We start from the raw sequence: 18,027 nt of genomic DNA on the forward strand, positions 1-18,027 counted from the left end.
TGCCAGCTATTGACATTAGTACGCTCGGAATAGAAAATATATTGAAATCGCTCAGTCCAAATAAATCACCTGGTCCAGACGAAATCCCTTCTCGCGTATATAGAGAACTAGCCTCAGAAATTGCCTATTACTTGCAGTTAATATTCAGTAAATCCATCAAGCAACACGAAGTACCTAATGACTGGAAAATCGCTAATGTAACACCAATATTTAAAAGCGGAGACAAGGAACAGCCATCTAATTACAGGCCGATATCTTTAACGTCCATCCAATGCAAGGTCCTTGAACACATCGTAGTCAGCTCGGTAATGAAACACCTAAACGCGCAAAACTTATTAATGGGAACTCAACATGGATTCAGGAAAAGCAGATCGTGCGAAACTCAGTTAGCGCTTTTCGCCCACGATATTTTAGTATCCGGGGAAGACAACATTCCAGTAGGCGCCATTTTTCTTGATTTCAAAAAGGCATTTGATAAAGTACCCCACGGAAAGTTAATAATAAAACTGAAATCTTACGGTCTAGACGAAGATGTCATTTCCTGGATAAGAGAATTTTTGAGCGACCGCGTCCAAAGAGTAGTATTAGACGGTGCAGTCTCCAATGAGGTTAGAGTGACTTCTGGCGTTCCTCAGGGTAGTGTCATTCGCCCAATCCTATTCCTTCTTTATATAAACGACATTGGCGAAGTAGTGCAGAGTAAGTTACGATTATTTGCAGACGACGCTGTAGTTTACAGAGAAATCCGTTCCAGCAAAGATATAGATGGACTAACGAATGACCTTGCTGCTATCCAAGCTTGGTGCGATGCTTGGCAGTTAGAATTAAATTTGGAAAAATGCGTCGTAATGAATTTCTGGAAGAAGAATAACTCCCTACAGCGTAACTATGTCATTCGGGGCACGCAGTTAAAGGCAGTTGAATCTGTGAAATATCTAGGGGTTAGACTCAATAATGATCTATCGTGGAATAAACATATTCGAGAAATAACCGGTCAAGCTAATCGTAAAATGGGTTTTGTTAAAAGAATATTAGGAAAGTGCGACGACAAAGTGAGAGAAATTAGCTACTTTTCCCTCGTTAGACCACATTTGGAATACGCTGCCAGTGTTTGGGACCCTCATGAAAAAGGCTTAATAACAGAGTTAGAACGCGTGCAAAGAAGAGCTGCCAGGTGTGTGAAAGGTCGTTACGATAGTCTTGTTAGTGTAACTGACCTCTTAGATAAACTCGGATGGGAATCTCTGTCGGACCGTAGATTGAAAAATAGACTAAGCCTTTTAGATAAATTCAAGAGCAGTGTCTTATCTGACGAAGTTAATCATATCTCACGGACGCCAACATACTACGGCAGATCAGATCATATAAATAAAATAAGAGAGATAGATTGTAGAATAGACAGATTCCGAATGTAATTTTTTCCACGATCAATAAGAGATTATAACGGCAGCAATAGAACTCGTAAATAGATTGCATGACTTGTAGTTTAGCCTACTAACATATGTAAAAATTAATGCATGTTTCTTAATTCAATTATTATTTCTAACAGCATATAGTAATATAGTTTGTTAGTATACGGGACGTTTTTTGGACGGTGTGGTGTGCATGTGGGAGTCCAAATGCATGCTGCATGCTGGTGATTTATCACCCCCTGCCAAACACCCTAGAGGTGGCTCGCAGGGTATTATGTAGATGTAGATGTAGGACTGATAGCTGAAATCAATTGAGTACAGCGCAGGGCGGCAATAATCGTTATGAGTTGTTACGATAAAAAGTGTACGATTTGCCAGTATGTTACGGGAGTCAGGATGGGAATCTTTACAGGAGCGTAGGCCCAAGTGTAGGTTAAATTTACTAAGTTAATTCGGGGAAAATGTTTTCTGAGAAAACGTGAAACATATCCCTCGTTTATCGTCGTCCTATGGTAGACATGATCACGAGAAGTGAATAAAAGAAATAGACTTCAACTGAGAGATTTAAAGTGTCATTCTTCCCATGGCACTACCAAGGATAGAAACGGTGTCTAAATTAATAGAATTAATCGCGGCCCTTGCTAGGATGACCCATTGGATGTTTTTTTCCTTAGTCCTAACCTAGCATGTATTTTCTCTAGGAATTACTAACCATTGGGAAATTTTTTTTTCATAAATATGCATGTATTTGTTGCTAGTATACGTAATATTGTGTGGTGTGCATTAGGCCGGCCCTTATTTTTCAGAATTGAGAAAAGTTATTTTTTCCTAGTCTCAAAATGATCCAAATGAGGTTCATATTCACGTGTTAAAATTTGGTAACTTTAAAATAACGGCAACCCGTGCCCCAAGGGCCTTAAGTACTGAGGACCCTCAATTGAGATTTTTGGGGCCGAAAAGGTGCTATTTCTATGTAAAACGTAAAAGTAAAGGCCTTTAGGAACGATTTTTTGTTTGTTTTGACCTATCTCTAATCGTTTACGAGATATTGTCCGTCGTAATGCAATCCACCCCCAAGGGCGCTACCCCGCACCGCGGCGCCGCTGAGGTACGGCCCGCACCACTTACTAGAGACTTCCCCTCCACCCCCTCCCCTCCCTCGGCACAGACTTTGCTCCTGCTGGCAATATTTGCATGCTAGTGGTACAGAATTGAAAAGTTCCTCTTGTGTCATGATTAATGTTTTTAAAGCATACAATGTCAATCTTAACCCTTCAACGCCGTCCTATGTACTGTGCACCGACCCCTTAAACCTTAGTTTGTTGCCACCATACGACCGCGCACAATTACCGCATGCTTTGTTCAAAACTGCTCTGTATGTACAAAATTTTATAAGTATTTGATACAATTGTGTTCGTGAATTATAAAGGAATGAAGGAAATGAACATCGCTTCCAGGGCCATAAGATTTGATAGAAATATTCTATGAAGAAGAAACGAGGCAGTCAGTTCACATTTGTAGATCAATGCGGAGAGATAGTTAGTTCTTATGTATAGTGCGCAAAGGATAGAATGTGCTAATTTTTTTAGGATTTAAGGAGAAAAGTGGCGAAAAAACTAGTTTATCATGAACACACGTGGCGTTCATTTTAAGAATAGGCCAACAAGAAAAAGTATGAAATCAAGACTAAATTCACACATTGAAGTGGTTGGAAAAGAAAGTGAAGAAATACTTGGCTCAAAGTTGCTAACAGTGACAGAAGTGCTGTGTGTTTCTGTATAATCTAATGGGTTTGAAATGTATCAGACTTAGTGCGAGAAAAACAGTAAGAAATGCGTTTCATCCATGGAACAAAATAAGAATTCCTGTTATTACAGAAAATAAGGTGACTGAAATGTTAGAAACATTACACAATGAATGGATGAAGGTGCGACGACATAAAGAGAGAGTGGGAACTACCGTGAAGATTTAGAGAAGAGAATATTTCGTAACAAAACTTGATGATTTGTTTGATATTGCAAGGGGCGGTGCCATTGAATTTTTGACGCTCGCAGTTAATCTCTCAGATAAATGTGCGTGGGATGAAGAAGTAAAATTCTTATGCAGTCAAATAGGAGCACGAAATGCAGTTATTGGTGGAATAGATTTCAATATGCTCAAGAAAAAAGAAAAAGTTGTGATTCCCCGCTCCTTGTGCTGCATCTGCTCCCAACAGTGACTTTCAGATCCTAAAATTACGAAAGTGTTAACCTGGGACATAGCGAAAGGAGTACAAAAGAGGTTTTCAAACCACTTGTGGTACCTGAATGAGGATTTCATAGGCCTGTCATTCTTTGACGGATCCTTTTCTGGGTGTGAAAAGGAAAATGTGATACGCCATATGAGGACACGAGAGGAAAAATATGATCCACCAAAGATGGCATTCTATAAACGTAAAGACCTGAAAACGGTATCTATATCAAATGTTGTCACTACTAATTCGAGAAAGCTATTTAATGCATTGGAAATATGAACTGCATTCTTTGATGTGCCCACGCAAGAATGGTATGAACATCCTGATTACAAGAACGATTTGCAAATTATTCGGGGCCTTCAAGCGGTAGATGATTGTGCAGAAAGAGGGGTGAAACTAATTCAAGATTTTAAGTCAGTCACGTAGAAGAAAGAGAGCTTTCAAAATGAATTACTAACAATAAATATAAATTTTCATCGTAGCACAGCCCCTAACGTGCGCAAATACACTTTAAATGCCAAATATGAAAGATTAGAAATACGAAAATGTATTTTGTTTTGGTTAATATGTACTGAAATTCATGGACAAGTGAAAATACGAGTAAATTGATCACTTTGATTGGAAGCATTGTCATGGCAATTAAATTCTTTTTAACGTAAGCACATTTCTTCAAAGACTACATCTTGCCATCAGGAGCAAAGTCTTTGCCGAGGAAGGGGAGGGGGTGGAGGGGAAGTCTCTAGTTAGTGGTGCGGGCCGTACCTCAGCGGCGCCGCGGTGCGGGGTAGCGCCCTTGGGGGTGGATTGCATTACGACGGACAATATCTCGTAAACGATTAGAGATAGGTCAAAACAAACAAAACATCGGTCCTAAAGGGATTTACTTTTACGTTTAACATAGAAATAGGACCTTTTCGGCCCCAAAAATCTCAATTGAGGGTCCTCAGTACTTAGGGCCCTTGGGGCACAGGTTGCCGTTATTTTAAAGTAACCAAATTTTAACACGTGAATATGAACCTCATTTGGATCATTTTGAGACTAGGAAAACATAACTTTTCTCAATTCTGAAAAATAAGGGCTGGCCTAGTGTGCATTTTGGAGTCCAGTTGCATGCTGCATGCTGGTGATTGATCACCCCCCGCTAAACACCATAGAGGTGGCTTGCAGGGTATTTTGTAGATGTAGATGTAGATGTTTTTCACGGCTTTCTTCAACTTTTTAAATTAAAGGTGGTATTTCATCATAACTGAGTTATGGCCACTATTGATATCTGCCCCTGGATAACTTTTGGAGTCCTTCACTTGGTTCCTGAATCTTTGTTTCACTAGAATGTAGTCGATTTGGAATCTTCTAAGGTCTCCTGGCATCTTCCACGCGTATCTTCTTCGCAGGGGATTTTTGAATAAAGTGTTGGCAACCACTAGCCTGTGCTCCGTGCAGAATTCAAGTAGCATTTCTCCTCTTTCATTTCGGTTTCCTAACCCATATTTCCTAGTTATTACTCCGTCTTGACCTTCGCCGACGACGATGCTCCAGTCACCTAAAATAATATGATTTTCTTCCCCTCTTACCTGCTTGATAACTTCCGCTATACCTTGGTAGACATCTTCTACTTCTCGTGGTGGTTTCCCCTTGCCTTCCACATCGCAGTACTACAGCCGTTAAAGTAAATGTTACCACGCCCGTAGTGGAATGTGTGTCGCTGTACCGACCAGTATGGTCTCCACCTTCGCACATGTGAAGAAGAGCTGCTGCCCTCTCCCCATGGTGATGAGAGGCATAATTGCTGGCGGCTCCCAGTCGCCAAGTCACAGTATCTTCACAGGTTTTGGTATCTTTTAAATGGTCTACCTTACCCAAGGGTAGCCCAATACCCCCTCAGAACACCGCCGCCTTTTGTCCACGACTGCTTATTCGAGACGAGAGAACTCGCTTATCTCGTAGCTAACCTCTGTATCTAAAGGTCGACCCACCATCCGCAACCCGGTGGACGCACTCGGTGGCTTTAAGCTCAGCCGCGAGCAACAGCACTCAATACACCTAATACGCCATAACACAACCACATAGTGGGCTGCGAACCTACTGACTGCATGAATTTTTGAGGCAAAGAATACATACGAAGGAATGCTAGAGAAACGCAGCAATTAAATAAATACCCAAAGCACATATAAAAATCACGCGGCCCTACAAATTAGATAAGCGTTGCCTAAAACTGAAAAATAAGAAAAACTCACGTTCTGTCATTCATTGTCTTCCACTAAACGCACCCCTGTGTTACATTTGGTCACGTCAATGAAACTGATTGACTGCAAGTGGCACTATCCAGGTATGTAGAGAAATATTTCGGAAAAGGAATCTTGCCCCATGCGGACTCTTGCCCCTCACTCCCCTGCTTCACTTGGTTAAATTAATTTGGTAACTTTCCCGACTCTATGAGTCAGTGCATGTCACAGGCTCTTATGCAGTAAAAATAACAGTTAACCGTAAGAAGGGACTCAAAACTATTCCCAATACTGAGGACAGAAGTTATGACCCGCGATTACACACACACACGCTGGACCTGACCCGAAAAAACCTCTCTCATCTCAAATCAACTCAATAGGAAAATAAAAATGTGGGGTGAAGTGGCGCGAAATGGCGAACAGTGGTCGGAGGAGAGGTGAAGCGGAGGAATAAATAAAAAGAGAGACGACGAAGAGAAGGACGACGACGCACAGCCTCAAACGAGTCGCCATTGCCAACTGGTTTCCATAGTGTCCTACAAAGCAAGACGTGATTCGCCTGCGAAGAATTGCTGTTCCATTTCCAAATGCTTCAATATTCTACCAATTGACGCAGATTACTTGAATATCACCTCTGACGCACAAAATTAGACGACCAACACGACAAATAACGAAATTACGACAAGTTTTACAATACAAGTAAGATATGGAATAATAACGTGCATTAAAATTTCGAAGTGACGCAATAAAAGCAAATATGCCGGCATATGAGATAAAAACATTGAATCCATAAGGAGTCGTGCAAAAGCACATAAAAAATACAATAAATAAGTTGGTATATAATAAATGAGGGAAGGGTTTGATGCAATGCAGAGGCACGAAAGGGCGCTCACTACATTTTCCTTTTAAGCCACAAGTAATTTTCCATCAAACGCATCCAAAGCCCGGAAAACTAGTGTTATTAAATTATAAAAGTTTAAGCTATATGAATGAGTGAAAATGAATGTCTACCACGTCATAGATGCAGAAACTATATGACTTATGCACCGGTGATGTAACTATGGGGGGAATGAGGGGATAGATCCCCCCTTAGAGAAAAAGAAAAGTTATTTAAAACTACTATCTAGTTTTGAAATTTAATAATTTCATTTGCTTAAAGTTAAATTTTTAGTGCCAAAATGATGTAAAATCCAGGCAGCCATTTTTCAAAAATTTCCCCGTTTCGTGGGGGGGGGGGGGGGGGGGGGGCGTCGCCACCTCAGGCCATCCCACTAGTTACGCTACTGTTATCTACCATAGTGTGTGTGCATTTGTCACATTTTGGAAATCACTAAAAAGATGAATTGTGTCGTAGACTATATTTCCTGTCTTGTTTCCAACACACGGTTGCAGTTAAAACATTCCTAAACAAATCTTCCTTATAAGATTATTAAATTTGTCTTTTCCTGGTCTTGACCTCTATTTTTTTTAATGATCATAAGTATCTTAGAGTTTAGGTCAAAATAATGAAAAACTTTTATTCCGACGTTTCGGTTTATTTGTAAACCATCTTCAGGGCTTTAAATGAAAAAAGAGTGTAAAATTTTGATACTTAAACAAAATTAAAGATTACAAAAAATAATTTTTACAATAATATAATTTTATTTTTTTAAATAAATTACATTTTAATATGTTATAGGTAGGTAAAAATGATTTTATTTTCATTGTTTGTGATGGCCGTTTCAATTTTGTATACGTTCATTTTTCTATTACTTTCCGTTTTAATATGCAATGTTATTCGTAAGCTGGTGAATCAAAGCGACTGAATATTAGAATACGCACTAGAATACTAGATAAGTACAATTATAGGTATTTCATATTTAAATTCAATCATTTACATTACGAAAATCACGTTCAATTTGTTATTCATAGTTATATTCAATTTGCTTTTCTCTATTCCGATCTTGTACAGCACACATGTCATTTGATTATCAAAATTGTTTTTCTCCTATTATGTTTTCTTAATGTTTATAAATCAGCACCAGTCGCTGCTTTAAAGGCTGATTTACACGGTGAATTTTCATTCGAATAACCTTGCGAATGACCGTGTATAACGGAAATTTCCTTCATTCGAATGGAATTTCAGGCATGTTCTGATTTGCTTGAATGGTTTCCGTGAATAATATGAGCGCATGACGTCCACCTCGGAATTTTAAGATCATATATAAAAACTTTGAAAGCATAGTAACCCATGAAACAGCTCAAATAATTCATATGTACTTTGAGAGAACATAAATTCGCCATCATCAATTCTCTAAATAGGGTAATTCGAGAATAAAATTCCGGATTTTTAAAGGTCCAATATTTGTTTGTAAAGCGTAAAGTACCTGTATATTTTTTCTGTAGCTCATATTCAATAGGAGCCTGCGATATACCATTCATTTTATGACCTGCCCTAAAAATTGTATATTGCTACGTAGAATTTCAAATACTGTATTGGACCTATTGCAGCGCCTCCATTGGATTTTAGTGGCAATTTTTGAAACACCATATTTAATTTTTGTTTCTGAATTGTACTCGTGATACTGTTCCGATCACTGGCATAAGAGCAAGAATATTGCATTGTCATCCATTTCTGAGCCATCACGAAAATTTTAGTGCTCTAGCTAATCAGACAGTAGTGGAAATTTGAGTTCCAAGTTTTTGCCCGGAAGGACAAACAAGAAAGTGAGTATAATAAAACTTGGTAAAATGGCGGCTCATTCTGCTTCGGAAGAACGAGAAATGACGTAAGAATGTATTGTCACCTGATTTACACTGAGCATGTTAAGTCGACAGTCACTCGGGAAGTGGGTTGAATTTGAGTTCGGAAGCACAAGCAAACAGACAAGGGTGTGGCTCAGTGGAAACACAGATATTAGGTGCGGGTGGGTAATTTGGAAAGTAAATGGCAATCAAAGATGAACAAGTGAAGGAGGAAGGCGCGAACTCACTCAAAGCGAAGAGAGGCACACATGCTTGGTTAAGCCCGTATGACACTTGCCAATTTATTGGCCAATATATCGGCGCGCAATATTGGTTAAAATATTGGGCTTTAGGCATCGTATGACACGTACCAATATTTACACCAATATTGGCCGTTATAGTGTTCTAATACCCCACTAGAGAACGCCACATAACACAAAATGACAAAAGAGCATCTCAAGACGCAGATTGATTGCCAATGAGCTACAGAATGGGAGGTGGCATAATAATTGTAAATTTAATAACTATTTCGAGGGGCTGCAAAGATATTCTCGAATTGCTCGAAATTTCATTCGGGTGAGTTCCTTGAATGATGAGAGATAGGAAATATTGTGATCTCATAGGTGAGCCAAGATAACGTCACGGCTCGTTTTGGCTGGAATATGTTCATCGAATAAACAGAGATTGTGTCATCAATTGGGACTTTCACCCGAAACTTTAGCGCTCAAATCATGAAAAATAGTTTAATAATTGTAATTTAAACAAAATATAGACGCAATCGAGGAGAATCACGACGTTTTTATTCATTAAATATCCGAAATGTTATTTCCGAATTACCCACTTTAGACAGTTGATGTTTGTGAATTTAGGTTCTCTCAAAGTACATATTAATTATTTGAGCTATTCCATGGATTGCTATGCTTCTAAAGTTTTTATATGTGATATTAAAATTCCGAGGTGAAATGTTTTGCAACGAACTTCTAGATTTGGCCACTAGGAGTCGACAAGACTGAGTTCTGATTGGAGATTGGCCTCGAGAAAATAGAACCCGTTCTAAAATCTAGATTGGCCAAGAAATTGTGCCTAATATTGTGAAACGGAGATTGGGCTAGAAATTGGTGTGTGTCAGTGGGTCCACAATCCAATATCCAATGGATTGGCCAATAATTTGGGAAGTGTCATACGGGCTTTAGTGGGGAAGACACGACAGCGGGGCAAGACGCCCTCCAACTATTCTGGAATGACTCGCAAATTGCACGATCGGGAAGCGATGCATATGTGTCGGGGAGGTCTATAAAATGGCACTTCGTGTGCATGCACAATGGAAACGAATGCAGCGAACGGATTAGACTCGCCAGGGGGCACAATGACAGCGCGAGCGACAGAGCCTAGACGTGGCTCTAGAACAATGGAGAGAATTGGGGCACGATAATGAGATAGCAATGAAAGCAAGCGAAGGTGTACGAAGAATGGAGAACTGCTAGCGAAACGGTGACATTGCAAATTATTACAAATTAAAATCATATCATCAGTACGCAAACAAAAAATGATACGCGATTTACTGTACCGGAATTTCTTTCAGAGAAGTTTCCGAAACAAATAAAATCGAAATACATACTATGGAATGCATTAAAAATAAACACTGCAGTCGGTGATGTCTAGGAGTGGCTGAGTATGAGACCTATATGTACTCAGTAAGTCGCCCCCCACTCGTTGAGATGTGCTTAGAATGGTCCAAATATTTTTTCCTGGGCGAATGTTCTTTTCAAGCGCTTTTTTATTAAGTGCTATTACTGCTTGTATTATTATGTGCTGCTCGCACCAAATGTAAACATGAATAAATTTTTGGCCAATATCATTAAGAATAGTCGATGAATTTATATTGTTGTTTACGTGCCTTTGCATTTTTTTATTATTCATATTATGAATCTCATCAAATGACCATTTCATGTAGAATTTATCGTAAAAGCGACTTATTTTCTTATAGCATCCGCACTTTTTGTCTAAACATAACGCCAAGCGTCCACATATATCAGAGAGTTGAAAAAGGCCTCTGTCCTCGTTTTTACAAAGGCACTAGCCTAAGTTTGACCACTGTTTTTGTTGTGTATCAAAATATCATCTCTCATTCATGCTTAATTAACATAAACGTTTATCCCACCTCTATTTCTGCAGATCATTCAACGGTGCCATTCCTTCACTTTAATGAAGAAACGTTCTGTTATATTAAATGAATGAAACATTCATGAGTGATAAAAAATTACACGATATATTGGCGACAGATGCAGCGGTAGAACTTACGCCAGGGCCCTACGTTTGGCTTAACTCGAGTCATGCTTCTTCGGAATTCTCTCGAGGCTATCTATCCAGAGTGCGTCACTTGGGGAATGATTTCCAAATCGCCCTCTACACGTTTTCCATTCCGTCTGCATGGCGAACTAGATAGGCGAATGGTCGTGAGAGAGACCATGTCAGCCAAGCAAATGAGGTGAAAGCGTATTATATTTGAGCAAACATCGAAAAGATGACATGTTTCCAAAATTATTAAGTGCAGAAGAAGTAGGCCTCGGATTAAATACACAGAGCAGGTAATGAGGGATGAAAAGCACTGGTGCAAATAATGAAAGATGACCTGAGAGGAGAATGGAACTGCTATGGGCTGGGTCAATCAATCAATTAACCAATTAAATATTCAATTATTCAATTAATTAATTTATGGTTAACCAATCTTCGGAATTATGACGATGACTACAGGAGATAAGGAACAAAAGTGCGAATTAAGACATCATCAATCGTCAGGTCAAACGAGCAGGTCGCATTGCGCCGTAAGCAAGAACTAATCGATTCTTTCTTCCTCAAAGTCATACCGCTCGCTTCTTATGTATCACATATAAGTACTTCAGGTTTCGATTTTTTGTGCATTGACCTGTTGCAAAATACTTAATATAAGTACTATTACGAGAAAGCCAAAATGGAAGCCATTCAAATAAATGTTGGGCATTGTTAATATTCAGACGACACGCATTGAAATCTCCAGCACACATCACAAATGTGCCCGGTGATGAAAATTGATCTTTAGGAAATCATATCTTTGCGTTGAACATCGGCAATATAAACCTTTATTACGTTAGTCAGTACTCGGTAGATTAGTTATCCATGACAGTTCGTGGAAAATATCCTCCGCTCAGTTGAAACATTCCATCCCCCGACTCCTTATCAAGTGTCCCTTAATTTACACTGTGACCTGGTCGCGAAGGATTCGACGCTGATCTCAACTTTCGCGGCCACGCTCATTAAGCGATTCAACCCTAAGGTAGTTGTGGGTGGGTGAGGATAGAGCTAACCCCAGACTTAACCACAGGCGGGTGAATATAAGGGGTGAAAATCATGGTGTGGGGGTGGGGGTCCCTTTTTGCCTGGTCCTTTACCCAGCAGCGCATCGAGGATTTTTATTATAAATGTGTTCACCAGGGGTTGGGCCGTTTACCCATCCATCAGCGGACAACACCCGCTGGACACTCCCCCACACCAAACACATAATAATAGCAAGGCCATGGCTTTCGTCGGGCGTCGCACATAGTGTAGCAACATGGCGGACGGCAGCGCATTGTCCTCACTCTCCTCCCTTGCCTCTCCCTCCCCCACTCACTCCACTTGAAGTTCCTCCTCACTATTTGGAGTGGCCTCACTCAATGTGTGGATGTTCCTTCTCGTAAGCGCAATGATCTCCAATTCCTAAGTGAATTCGGCCATCACCATCCCAGCATTCCCTCTGCCACCGCCTCCCCTCCACTGCCGCTGACCTCACCCAACCCCTTTTCCTCGCCACCCTCTCTTTTTAATTCACCTCCGCGAACACATCTTCTCTCGAAAGGGATGTTTCAGGCAGGGAGGACTCTCACGCCCAAGGGATGACAGTTCACCGCAATAACAACACTGGCCATCCTCTCCTTGTGCAACCCGTGATACGCCCTTACTTCCAAATCTTCCAAAAAAATCTAATTTGACAGTCTTTCCCTCAAAATGCAACGAATTCAGGCTAAAATTAGATACGTGATCATTACCAATTAAGCGTTTTGAAAAAATACAATCAAGATTAGTCAATTATTTTTTTGCTCTCTAATTCATGCATAAAAGCGACTTATCACACTCTATGGAGCATTAAACTTTCAATACGAACTATGCCATCTCCTCTCCGACTTCCCCACACCTTACTATATGCTCCCTTAACACTCACTCACCATGGGATGCCACCACTACATCCTCCAAGTCCCAAGGAAAAAAATAATTCAATGTTTCGTCATTTCGCAGGTGGAGCACTTTTGCCACTCGTCTCAAGATGGCCACAAACGCAATTTCTTGACAGCACTTGGGGAGAAGACATAAGTACGCTGCTCTTTGGAGTTCAGTGAGAAGAGTTTGACTGCACACGATCGAAGTTCAGAGCTCGATTCGTATAACTCCTCGATTCTAGAACGCACAGGAGAGTGATGAGAGGGATCACATGAATGTAAAGGAACACGCGTTGGAGAGGAAGTGGATGAACTGGGTTCAATAGGGTGGTTTCCTATTATTTTTTTATTGCCTTAATCGAAAGATTATTACTCCTGGAGTACGTATTTCGCGCTTTTAGATTTTTAAATGACAACATCTATTTTTCGCGATTAAATGAAAAGTGAAAAATTTCAAGCGCGCGAAAACGCGACGCTTAAGTATGAATGTCGGGAAATATCTCCGTACGTCGTATTTCTGGTTCCCCCTCCCGCCCGGTGAGATGACCTTGAGGCGAGGCTTAGCTCTGATACGTCGCAGGATGCTAGCGGATAGCTGAGTACCTTGCTGAACGGTAGCGCTTGGCTTAAAAAAGGTTTATTAATACCTTATCAAACGAAGAAAACTTTCCGACATTAGCCAGTTTTAATAGGTGATTATTAAGACATGTTTCCCTGAGCTCTGTGCCTCATGCTTGCATTGGTAACCTCAGACGATGCATAACTCCTATCCTCTCGTGTAGAAACTAGGTCCCTGTGACGTCATGCGGAGTGGAATCGCATGGGCGCCAATCTGGCCTTTTTCAAATGAGGATAAAATTTGACCCTTGCCATTCGTCTAAACCGGTATTTCAAAAACCAAATAATTTGTGTATTATGAATACACTAATGGTGGGTAACGAATCGCAATCAATGCCTTTCGTTTTCTTTGATGAAGGAAACTACCCTATTATAAGCGAAGCAAGTGAGATATGGAGCCTTCCAATCGTATTCCCCATCTTTTCAATCAAATGCCTTTCCGGCCAACCGATGCAATGAAATCTCTCCCGTGCGAAGGCAACAGGCCAGTCCATCAGTCTGAAGGAAACGGGGAATATCGATCGGACGCGGGCCCACGAATTAAATCCACGGCCGTCAAGGACGACTACCAACGCAACAGTACATGCAAACACGCACTCAAAGCACGCAATTTATATTATTGGGGATTGTATATCGTCTCGGAAATGACTGAAAATGTGTCGTGAGAATGTGGCGGAGTACGTAAATCAAATTAGAGTAACTGAGCTGCTCGTATTAAAGAGGTTTCGTAAAGATTGTTAATAAATATAGAATTCTAACGGATATAAAAATTAAATTAGGGCGCGACTCATTCATTTCTTGCAAATGAGAGAAAATTAAGATAAATCACCAAGATATGAAGTGTTATTAATTTTAAGAGGTGTTTCAGAGCAAAAAGGATGAATGCAAGGATGAGATTGGTGAAACTTGGGAAGGTGAACATGGCCATGAGACAATTAGATACCACCTAGGATGAGATGCCCAATGGTTGGCACCCCCCTCCACTTGTTGGCACTTTGCAATAAACTGCGTGATATTAAGAGTCAGAGAGACACTGCAACATTGATGTGTTTCGAAGAGAAGGAATTTTACTTAACATGCATCGTACACCTCACACCATTTCAGATATGGCTGCGGACCCTATCCTCACGCGCTGCATTTTCACTCACTACGGAAGTGAAATGAAATATCGTTTCCAAGGTGGTGTCCTCAAGATATGGCCAACTAAGTTGTTCCGTCTTTCACTTGAGGTGTTTTGAGCACTTCTCTTTCCTCCCTCTCTTAATGGTATTTTCTCATTAGTGACTCCCGTGTTGATCCACCATCTGTCCACTCAGACACTCCATTTCGAATGCTTCCTGGCTTGCTTGAAACTCTTGACTTCTCGGCAGCTTAAATGTCCAAGCCTCGCTCCCATAGCAACCATGCTCCATACGTATCATACGATAAATCATTTCCTCACTTTTAAACTCGCATACTTTCTATAAGTAGATTCTTATTTTCGGAGCAGGCCCTCTTCACCTGGTGCAATTCCACGGAATATGTATTTCTTTCCTGTTTCATCCATCGCTTTCCACGAAACAAAACTCTTTCACCTTTTCAACACTGCAGCAAGAACTCGTAATCACCCTTCCTTCAAATGAAAATAATTAAGGGTCATTAGAAGCGAAGACGGTGAGAGGGGAACACAGCGCAGTGGACTAGAATAGAAAAAAAAACTGGCCAAAACCTGAAAATCGATTTTTTTGAGCTAGGAAGTTGAAACTTCGCACGCATATTCTCGAATAAATTATGCATAACTTTCCAGATTATTTATTTCCTGTGTTTTCACGTCAACAATATATTTGAGGCCAAAGTTTAACAAATTTAGCGAAAAACAACCACACTCGATTTTTTTCTGAAAAATATCAACTGCATCGTGCGGTGGTTTCATGAATTATTGAATTGACAAAACTGTTATACAATCTGAATTAACACTTCTTTTTCTTCCATTTGGAGGGTTTTCAAAGATATTGTTTCATCATTAACTATAGATATATAACAAAATGGCGGAGCCTGTTTTCAGCCAAATTTTTACATAAACGTAGAGAAAACGTAGATACTTTCGCCGCCTTCCGCCAAGTGACCTATCAGTTATACCGCGTCCTATGAAGCTTCAGAATCTTGCACCTACTTGCAACCCCGAATTTTAAATCGTTTTTTCGAGCGTGCGGTCGACCCCGGTTCTGGCCGGCAGCGGCTGAGAGGACGGCGAAGCGGCCATGTGGGAGCGATATGAATTACAGATATAAAAATGATAGAAAAGAATCACCATAAATTAGAACTTACAAATATTGCTACGAATGACACTTGTTATGCAATCGCTGGAAACTGCAAGAGGTACACTGAAAGGCTTCTTTGAGTGTATTCCGTATACTACTACGGAGAATCGTGTACTTAACAAAGGGAAACGGGGTGTTTTATTAACAAACAAAGTCTCTTTCGTGGCAAGACCCGTCCATGATCAAATGCCTCCACTTCCCAGCCTCGCATCCCTTTTTAAAGGCCTGCTGACAACGGTCGTTTTATAGCACTGTTGACGTGCGGAGCCCTTCAAACTTGTTTTTGGTATGGTCTCCTGCTAGCTATAGAAGTTTCGGAAGGTAAATTACTTACGGCGGATAATATATGTCTTCATAGAAATGCAATTAATTTTTAATCCATGTATTACGCTCAATCTAAAGCGTTGAATTAATTCTCCTAAGAATATTTCACAGTCATTATTTTTAATAAAATGCGCTTCTGACAAAAGAGTTATTCCTTACAAACAGTTTACTAAATAAACAATATCTAAACAAAAAAATACAATAAATAACAAAGAATGGTAGACTTCACCGGGTGGTGCAAGGAGTAGGGGGAGAATTACGATAGAGATAGCGGGTGAGAGACATGAATGAGGGATTGCTGCTCCTGCTAGAGGGAGGGTGTACCTACTCAGCGTCAGTCGAGCATGCGGAAAGGATAACCTGTTTTCTTTCAAGGTGAGTAAATTTCGTGTTGAAATTTTTATGAACCAGTAATACTTGGATAGTCAAAAATATGAACAGTAGCTGTATTTTATCCTTTTTGGGAACTGTATTTGTATGAAAAAATATAATTGCACTTCAAAAATAAATCCAAATATGGCGACGGGGTACGTTTACGCATTGAAATCTTTGCCTTAGACATCAAAGCATTGGCATTAGAGATTGATATCGGGGAAAATTCACGAGTGGGCATCTATGGGCACGTTCTTATTGCGTAATCGCGCCCCTGACGATTTTTTGCTTTGTACTGTCTCGCACCTTTATAGTACTTTCACACTATTTAGTTTTGCGAATCATCATTCATTGAGTAACAGATTCGTCTCATAGCTGACGAATAATATAGATCTGTCTTTATGCCTGTAAAGCTCAAAATTGATATTCAGCACATAGTAAATTGTATTTATAATAGAGATGGTAAAACATTGTGTTTTAAAAACTAATTTTATAAAATCTGAAAAACTAATTTAAGTCTGTTGCATAAATTTTACTCGGGTAGGGGGCAAGTTTACGCAACAGAAGTGGACCTAAAAAGAATTTCTTTTACCGTCAATAACACAAATAGTCCAAGAGTTGAAAACAAAGACATATTTTGACTGCAAATTTTCGACGAGCGCAAGTTCCCCTCGATAAATAATAGGTATAATGAAAGCAGGCGAGGGGCGGGGACTCACCATTTCGTCGAGGCTCTTGAGGTCGTTGGTGACGATCTGCGGAATGGGTCCGTGCAGCAGGTAGTCCTCCTCCTCGTCGTCCTCCTCGTCCTCCTCCACCTCCTCCTCGCAATCCGCCTCCTCGCCCGAGTTGAGCACCAGCCGACGGCGAGTCGAACCGCGTCGCTTCAGCATAGTCCTGCGGGAAGAGAGAGAGAAAAAACAAATGAGTCATGTATCACAAGACAACTCTTCTCCATTAGTGCCCATCGATATTCCATAAATTAGCTGAGTGTGCATCAATAGAAAATAGATCAGAACATTTTGGTTCAACAAAGCTATACTTACACTATAATTATTTTTATTATTATTATAGTATTCTACCGATCAAGGTAGGTTTCCATGGAGTATTAAAGAAGCATTCTGGGAGCCTCCCTTTTTTTCCAGCACTACCCTCTTCAATTCACTGTTTCAATCTATCTAGAAATCCTATTCTCTTCAACCCAGCATTCTACCCTCTAAAACCGTTTTCAACAGCCCCACCCCGCTAAATACTCGCTCCATCCATACCTTCTGTCTCCTCCGAATCTAATCTAAAAGCTGCCTCTCCTCACCCACCATGTCCAACACTTCGTCGTTTGTCCTCCTCTCCGTCCACTTCACCTTCTCCATTATTCTCCATACCCACATCTCGAATGCCTCCAGTCTTCTATCGTCTTCCTTCAAGTAACGTTTCCGCACTGTAAATAGCTACAATCCAGATCAAACTATTTGTTAACCTTTTCTAACTCTTACATAACGATCCTCTCAGAAGCTCCTTCCTGTTCATGAACGCCTCCTTTGCTAGTGCAATTCGCTTCCTGATGTCCTAGCTACTGTATCCGTTTTCCTC

The 18,027-nt window shown here is 40.4% G+C and overlaps 1 protein-coding gene across 3 annotated transcripts in view; it reads right to left on the reverse strand.

The window, feature by feature from the left end:
• LOC124156625 (GAS2-like protein 1) overlaps nt 1-18,027 on the reverse strand; it is a 329,284-nt gene that overhangs the window by 58,418 nt on the left and 252,839 nt on the right. For all 3 annotated transcript variants that reach the window (XM_046531275.1, XM_046531274.1, XM_046531276.1), the window contains one exon: nt 17,157-17,334. In XM_046531275.1, the coding sequence (XP_046387231.1) occupies nt 17,157-17,334 (178 nt within the window). The remainder of the gene's footprint in view (nt 1-17,156; nt 17,335-18,027) is intronic.

This window comes from Ischnura elegans, chromosome 3 (genome assembly GCF_921293095.1).
Source record: "Ischnura elegans chromosome 3, ioIscEleg1.1, whole genome shotgun sequence".
In the NCBI taxonomy this organism is placed as follows: Eukaryota; Metazoa; Arthropoda; class Insecta; order Odonata; family Coenagrionidae; genus Ischnura; species Ischnura elegans.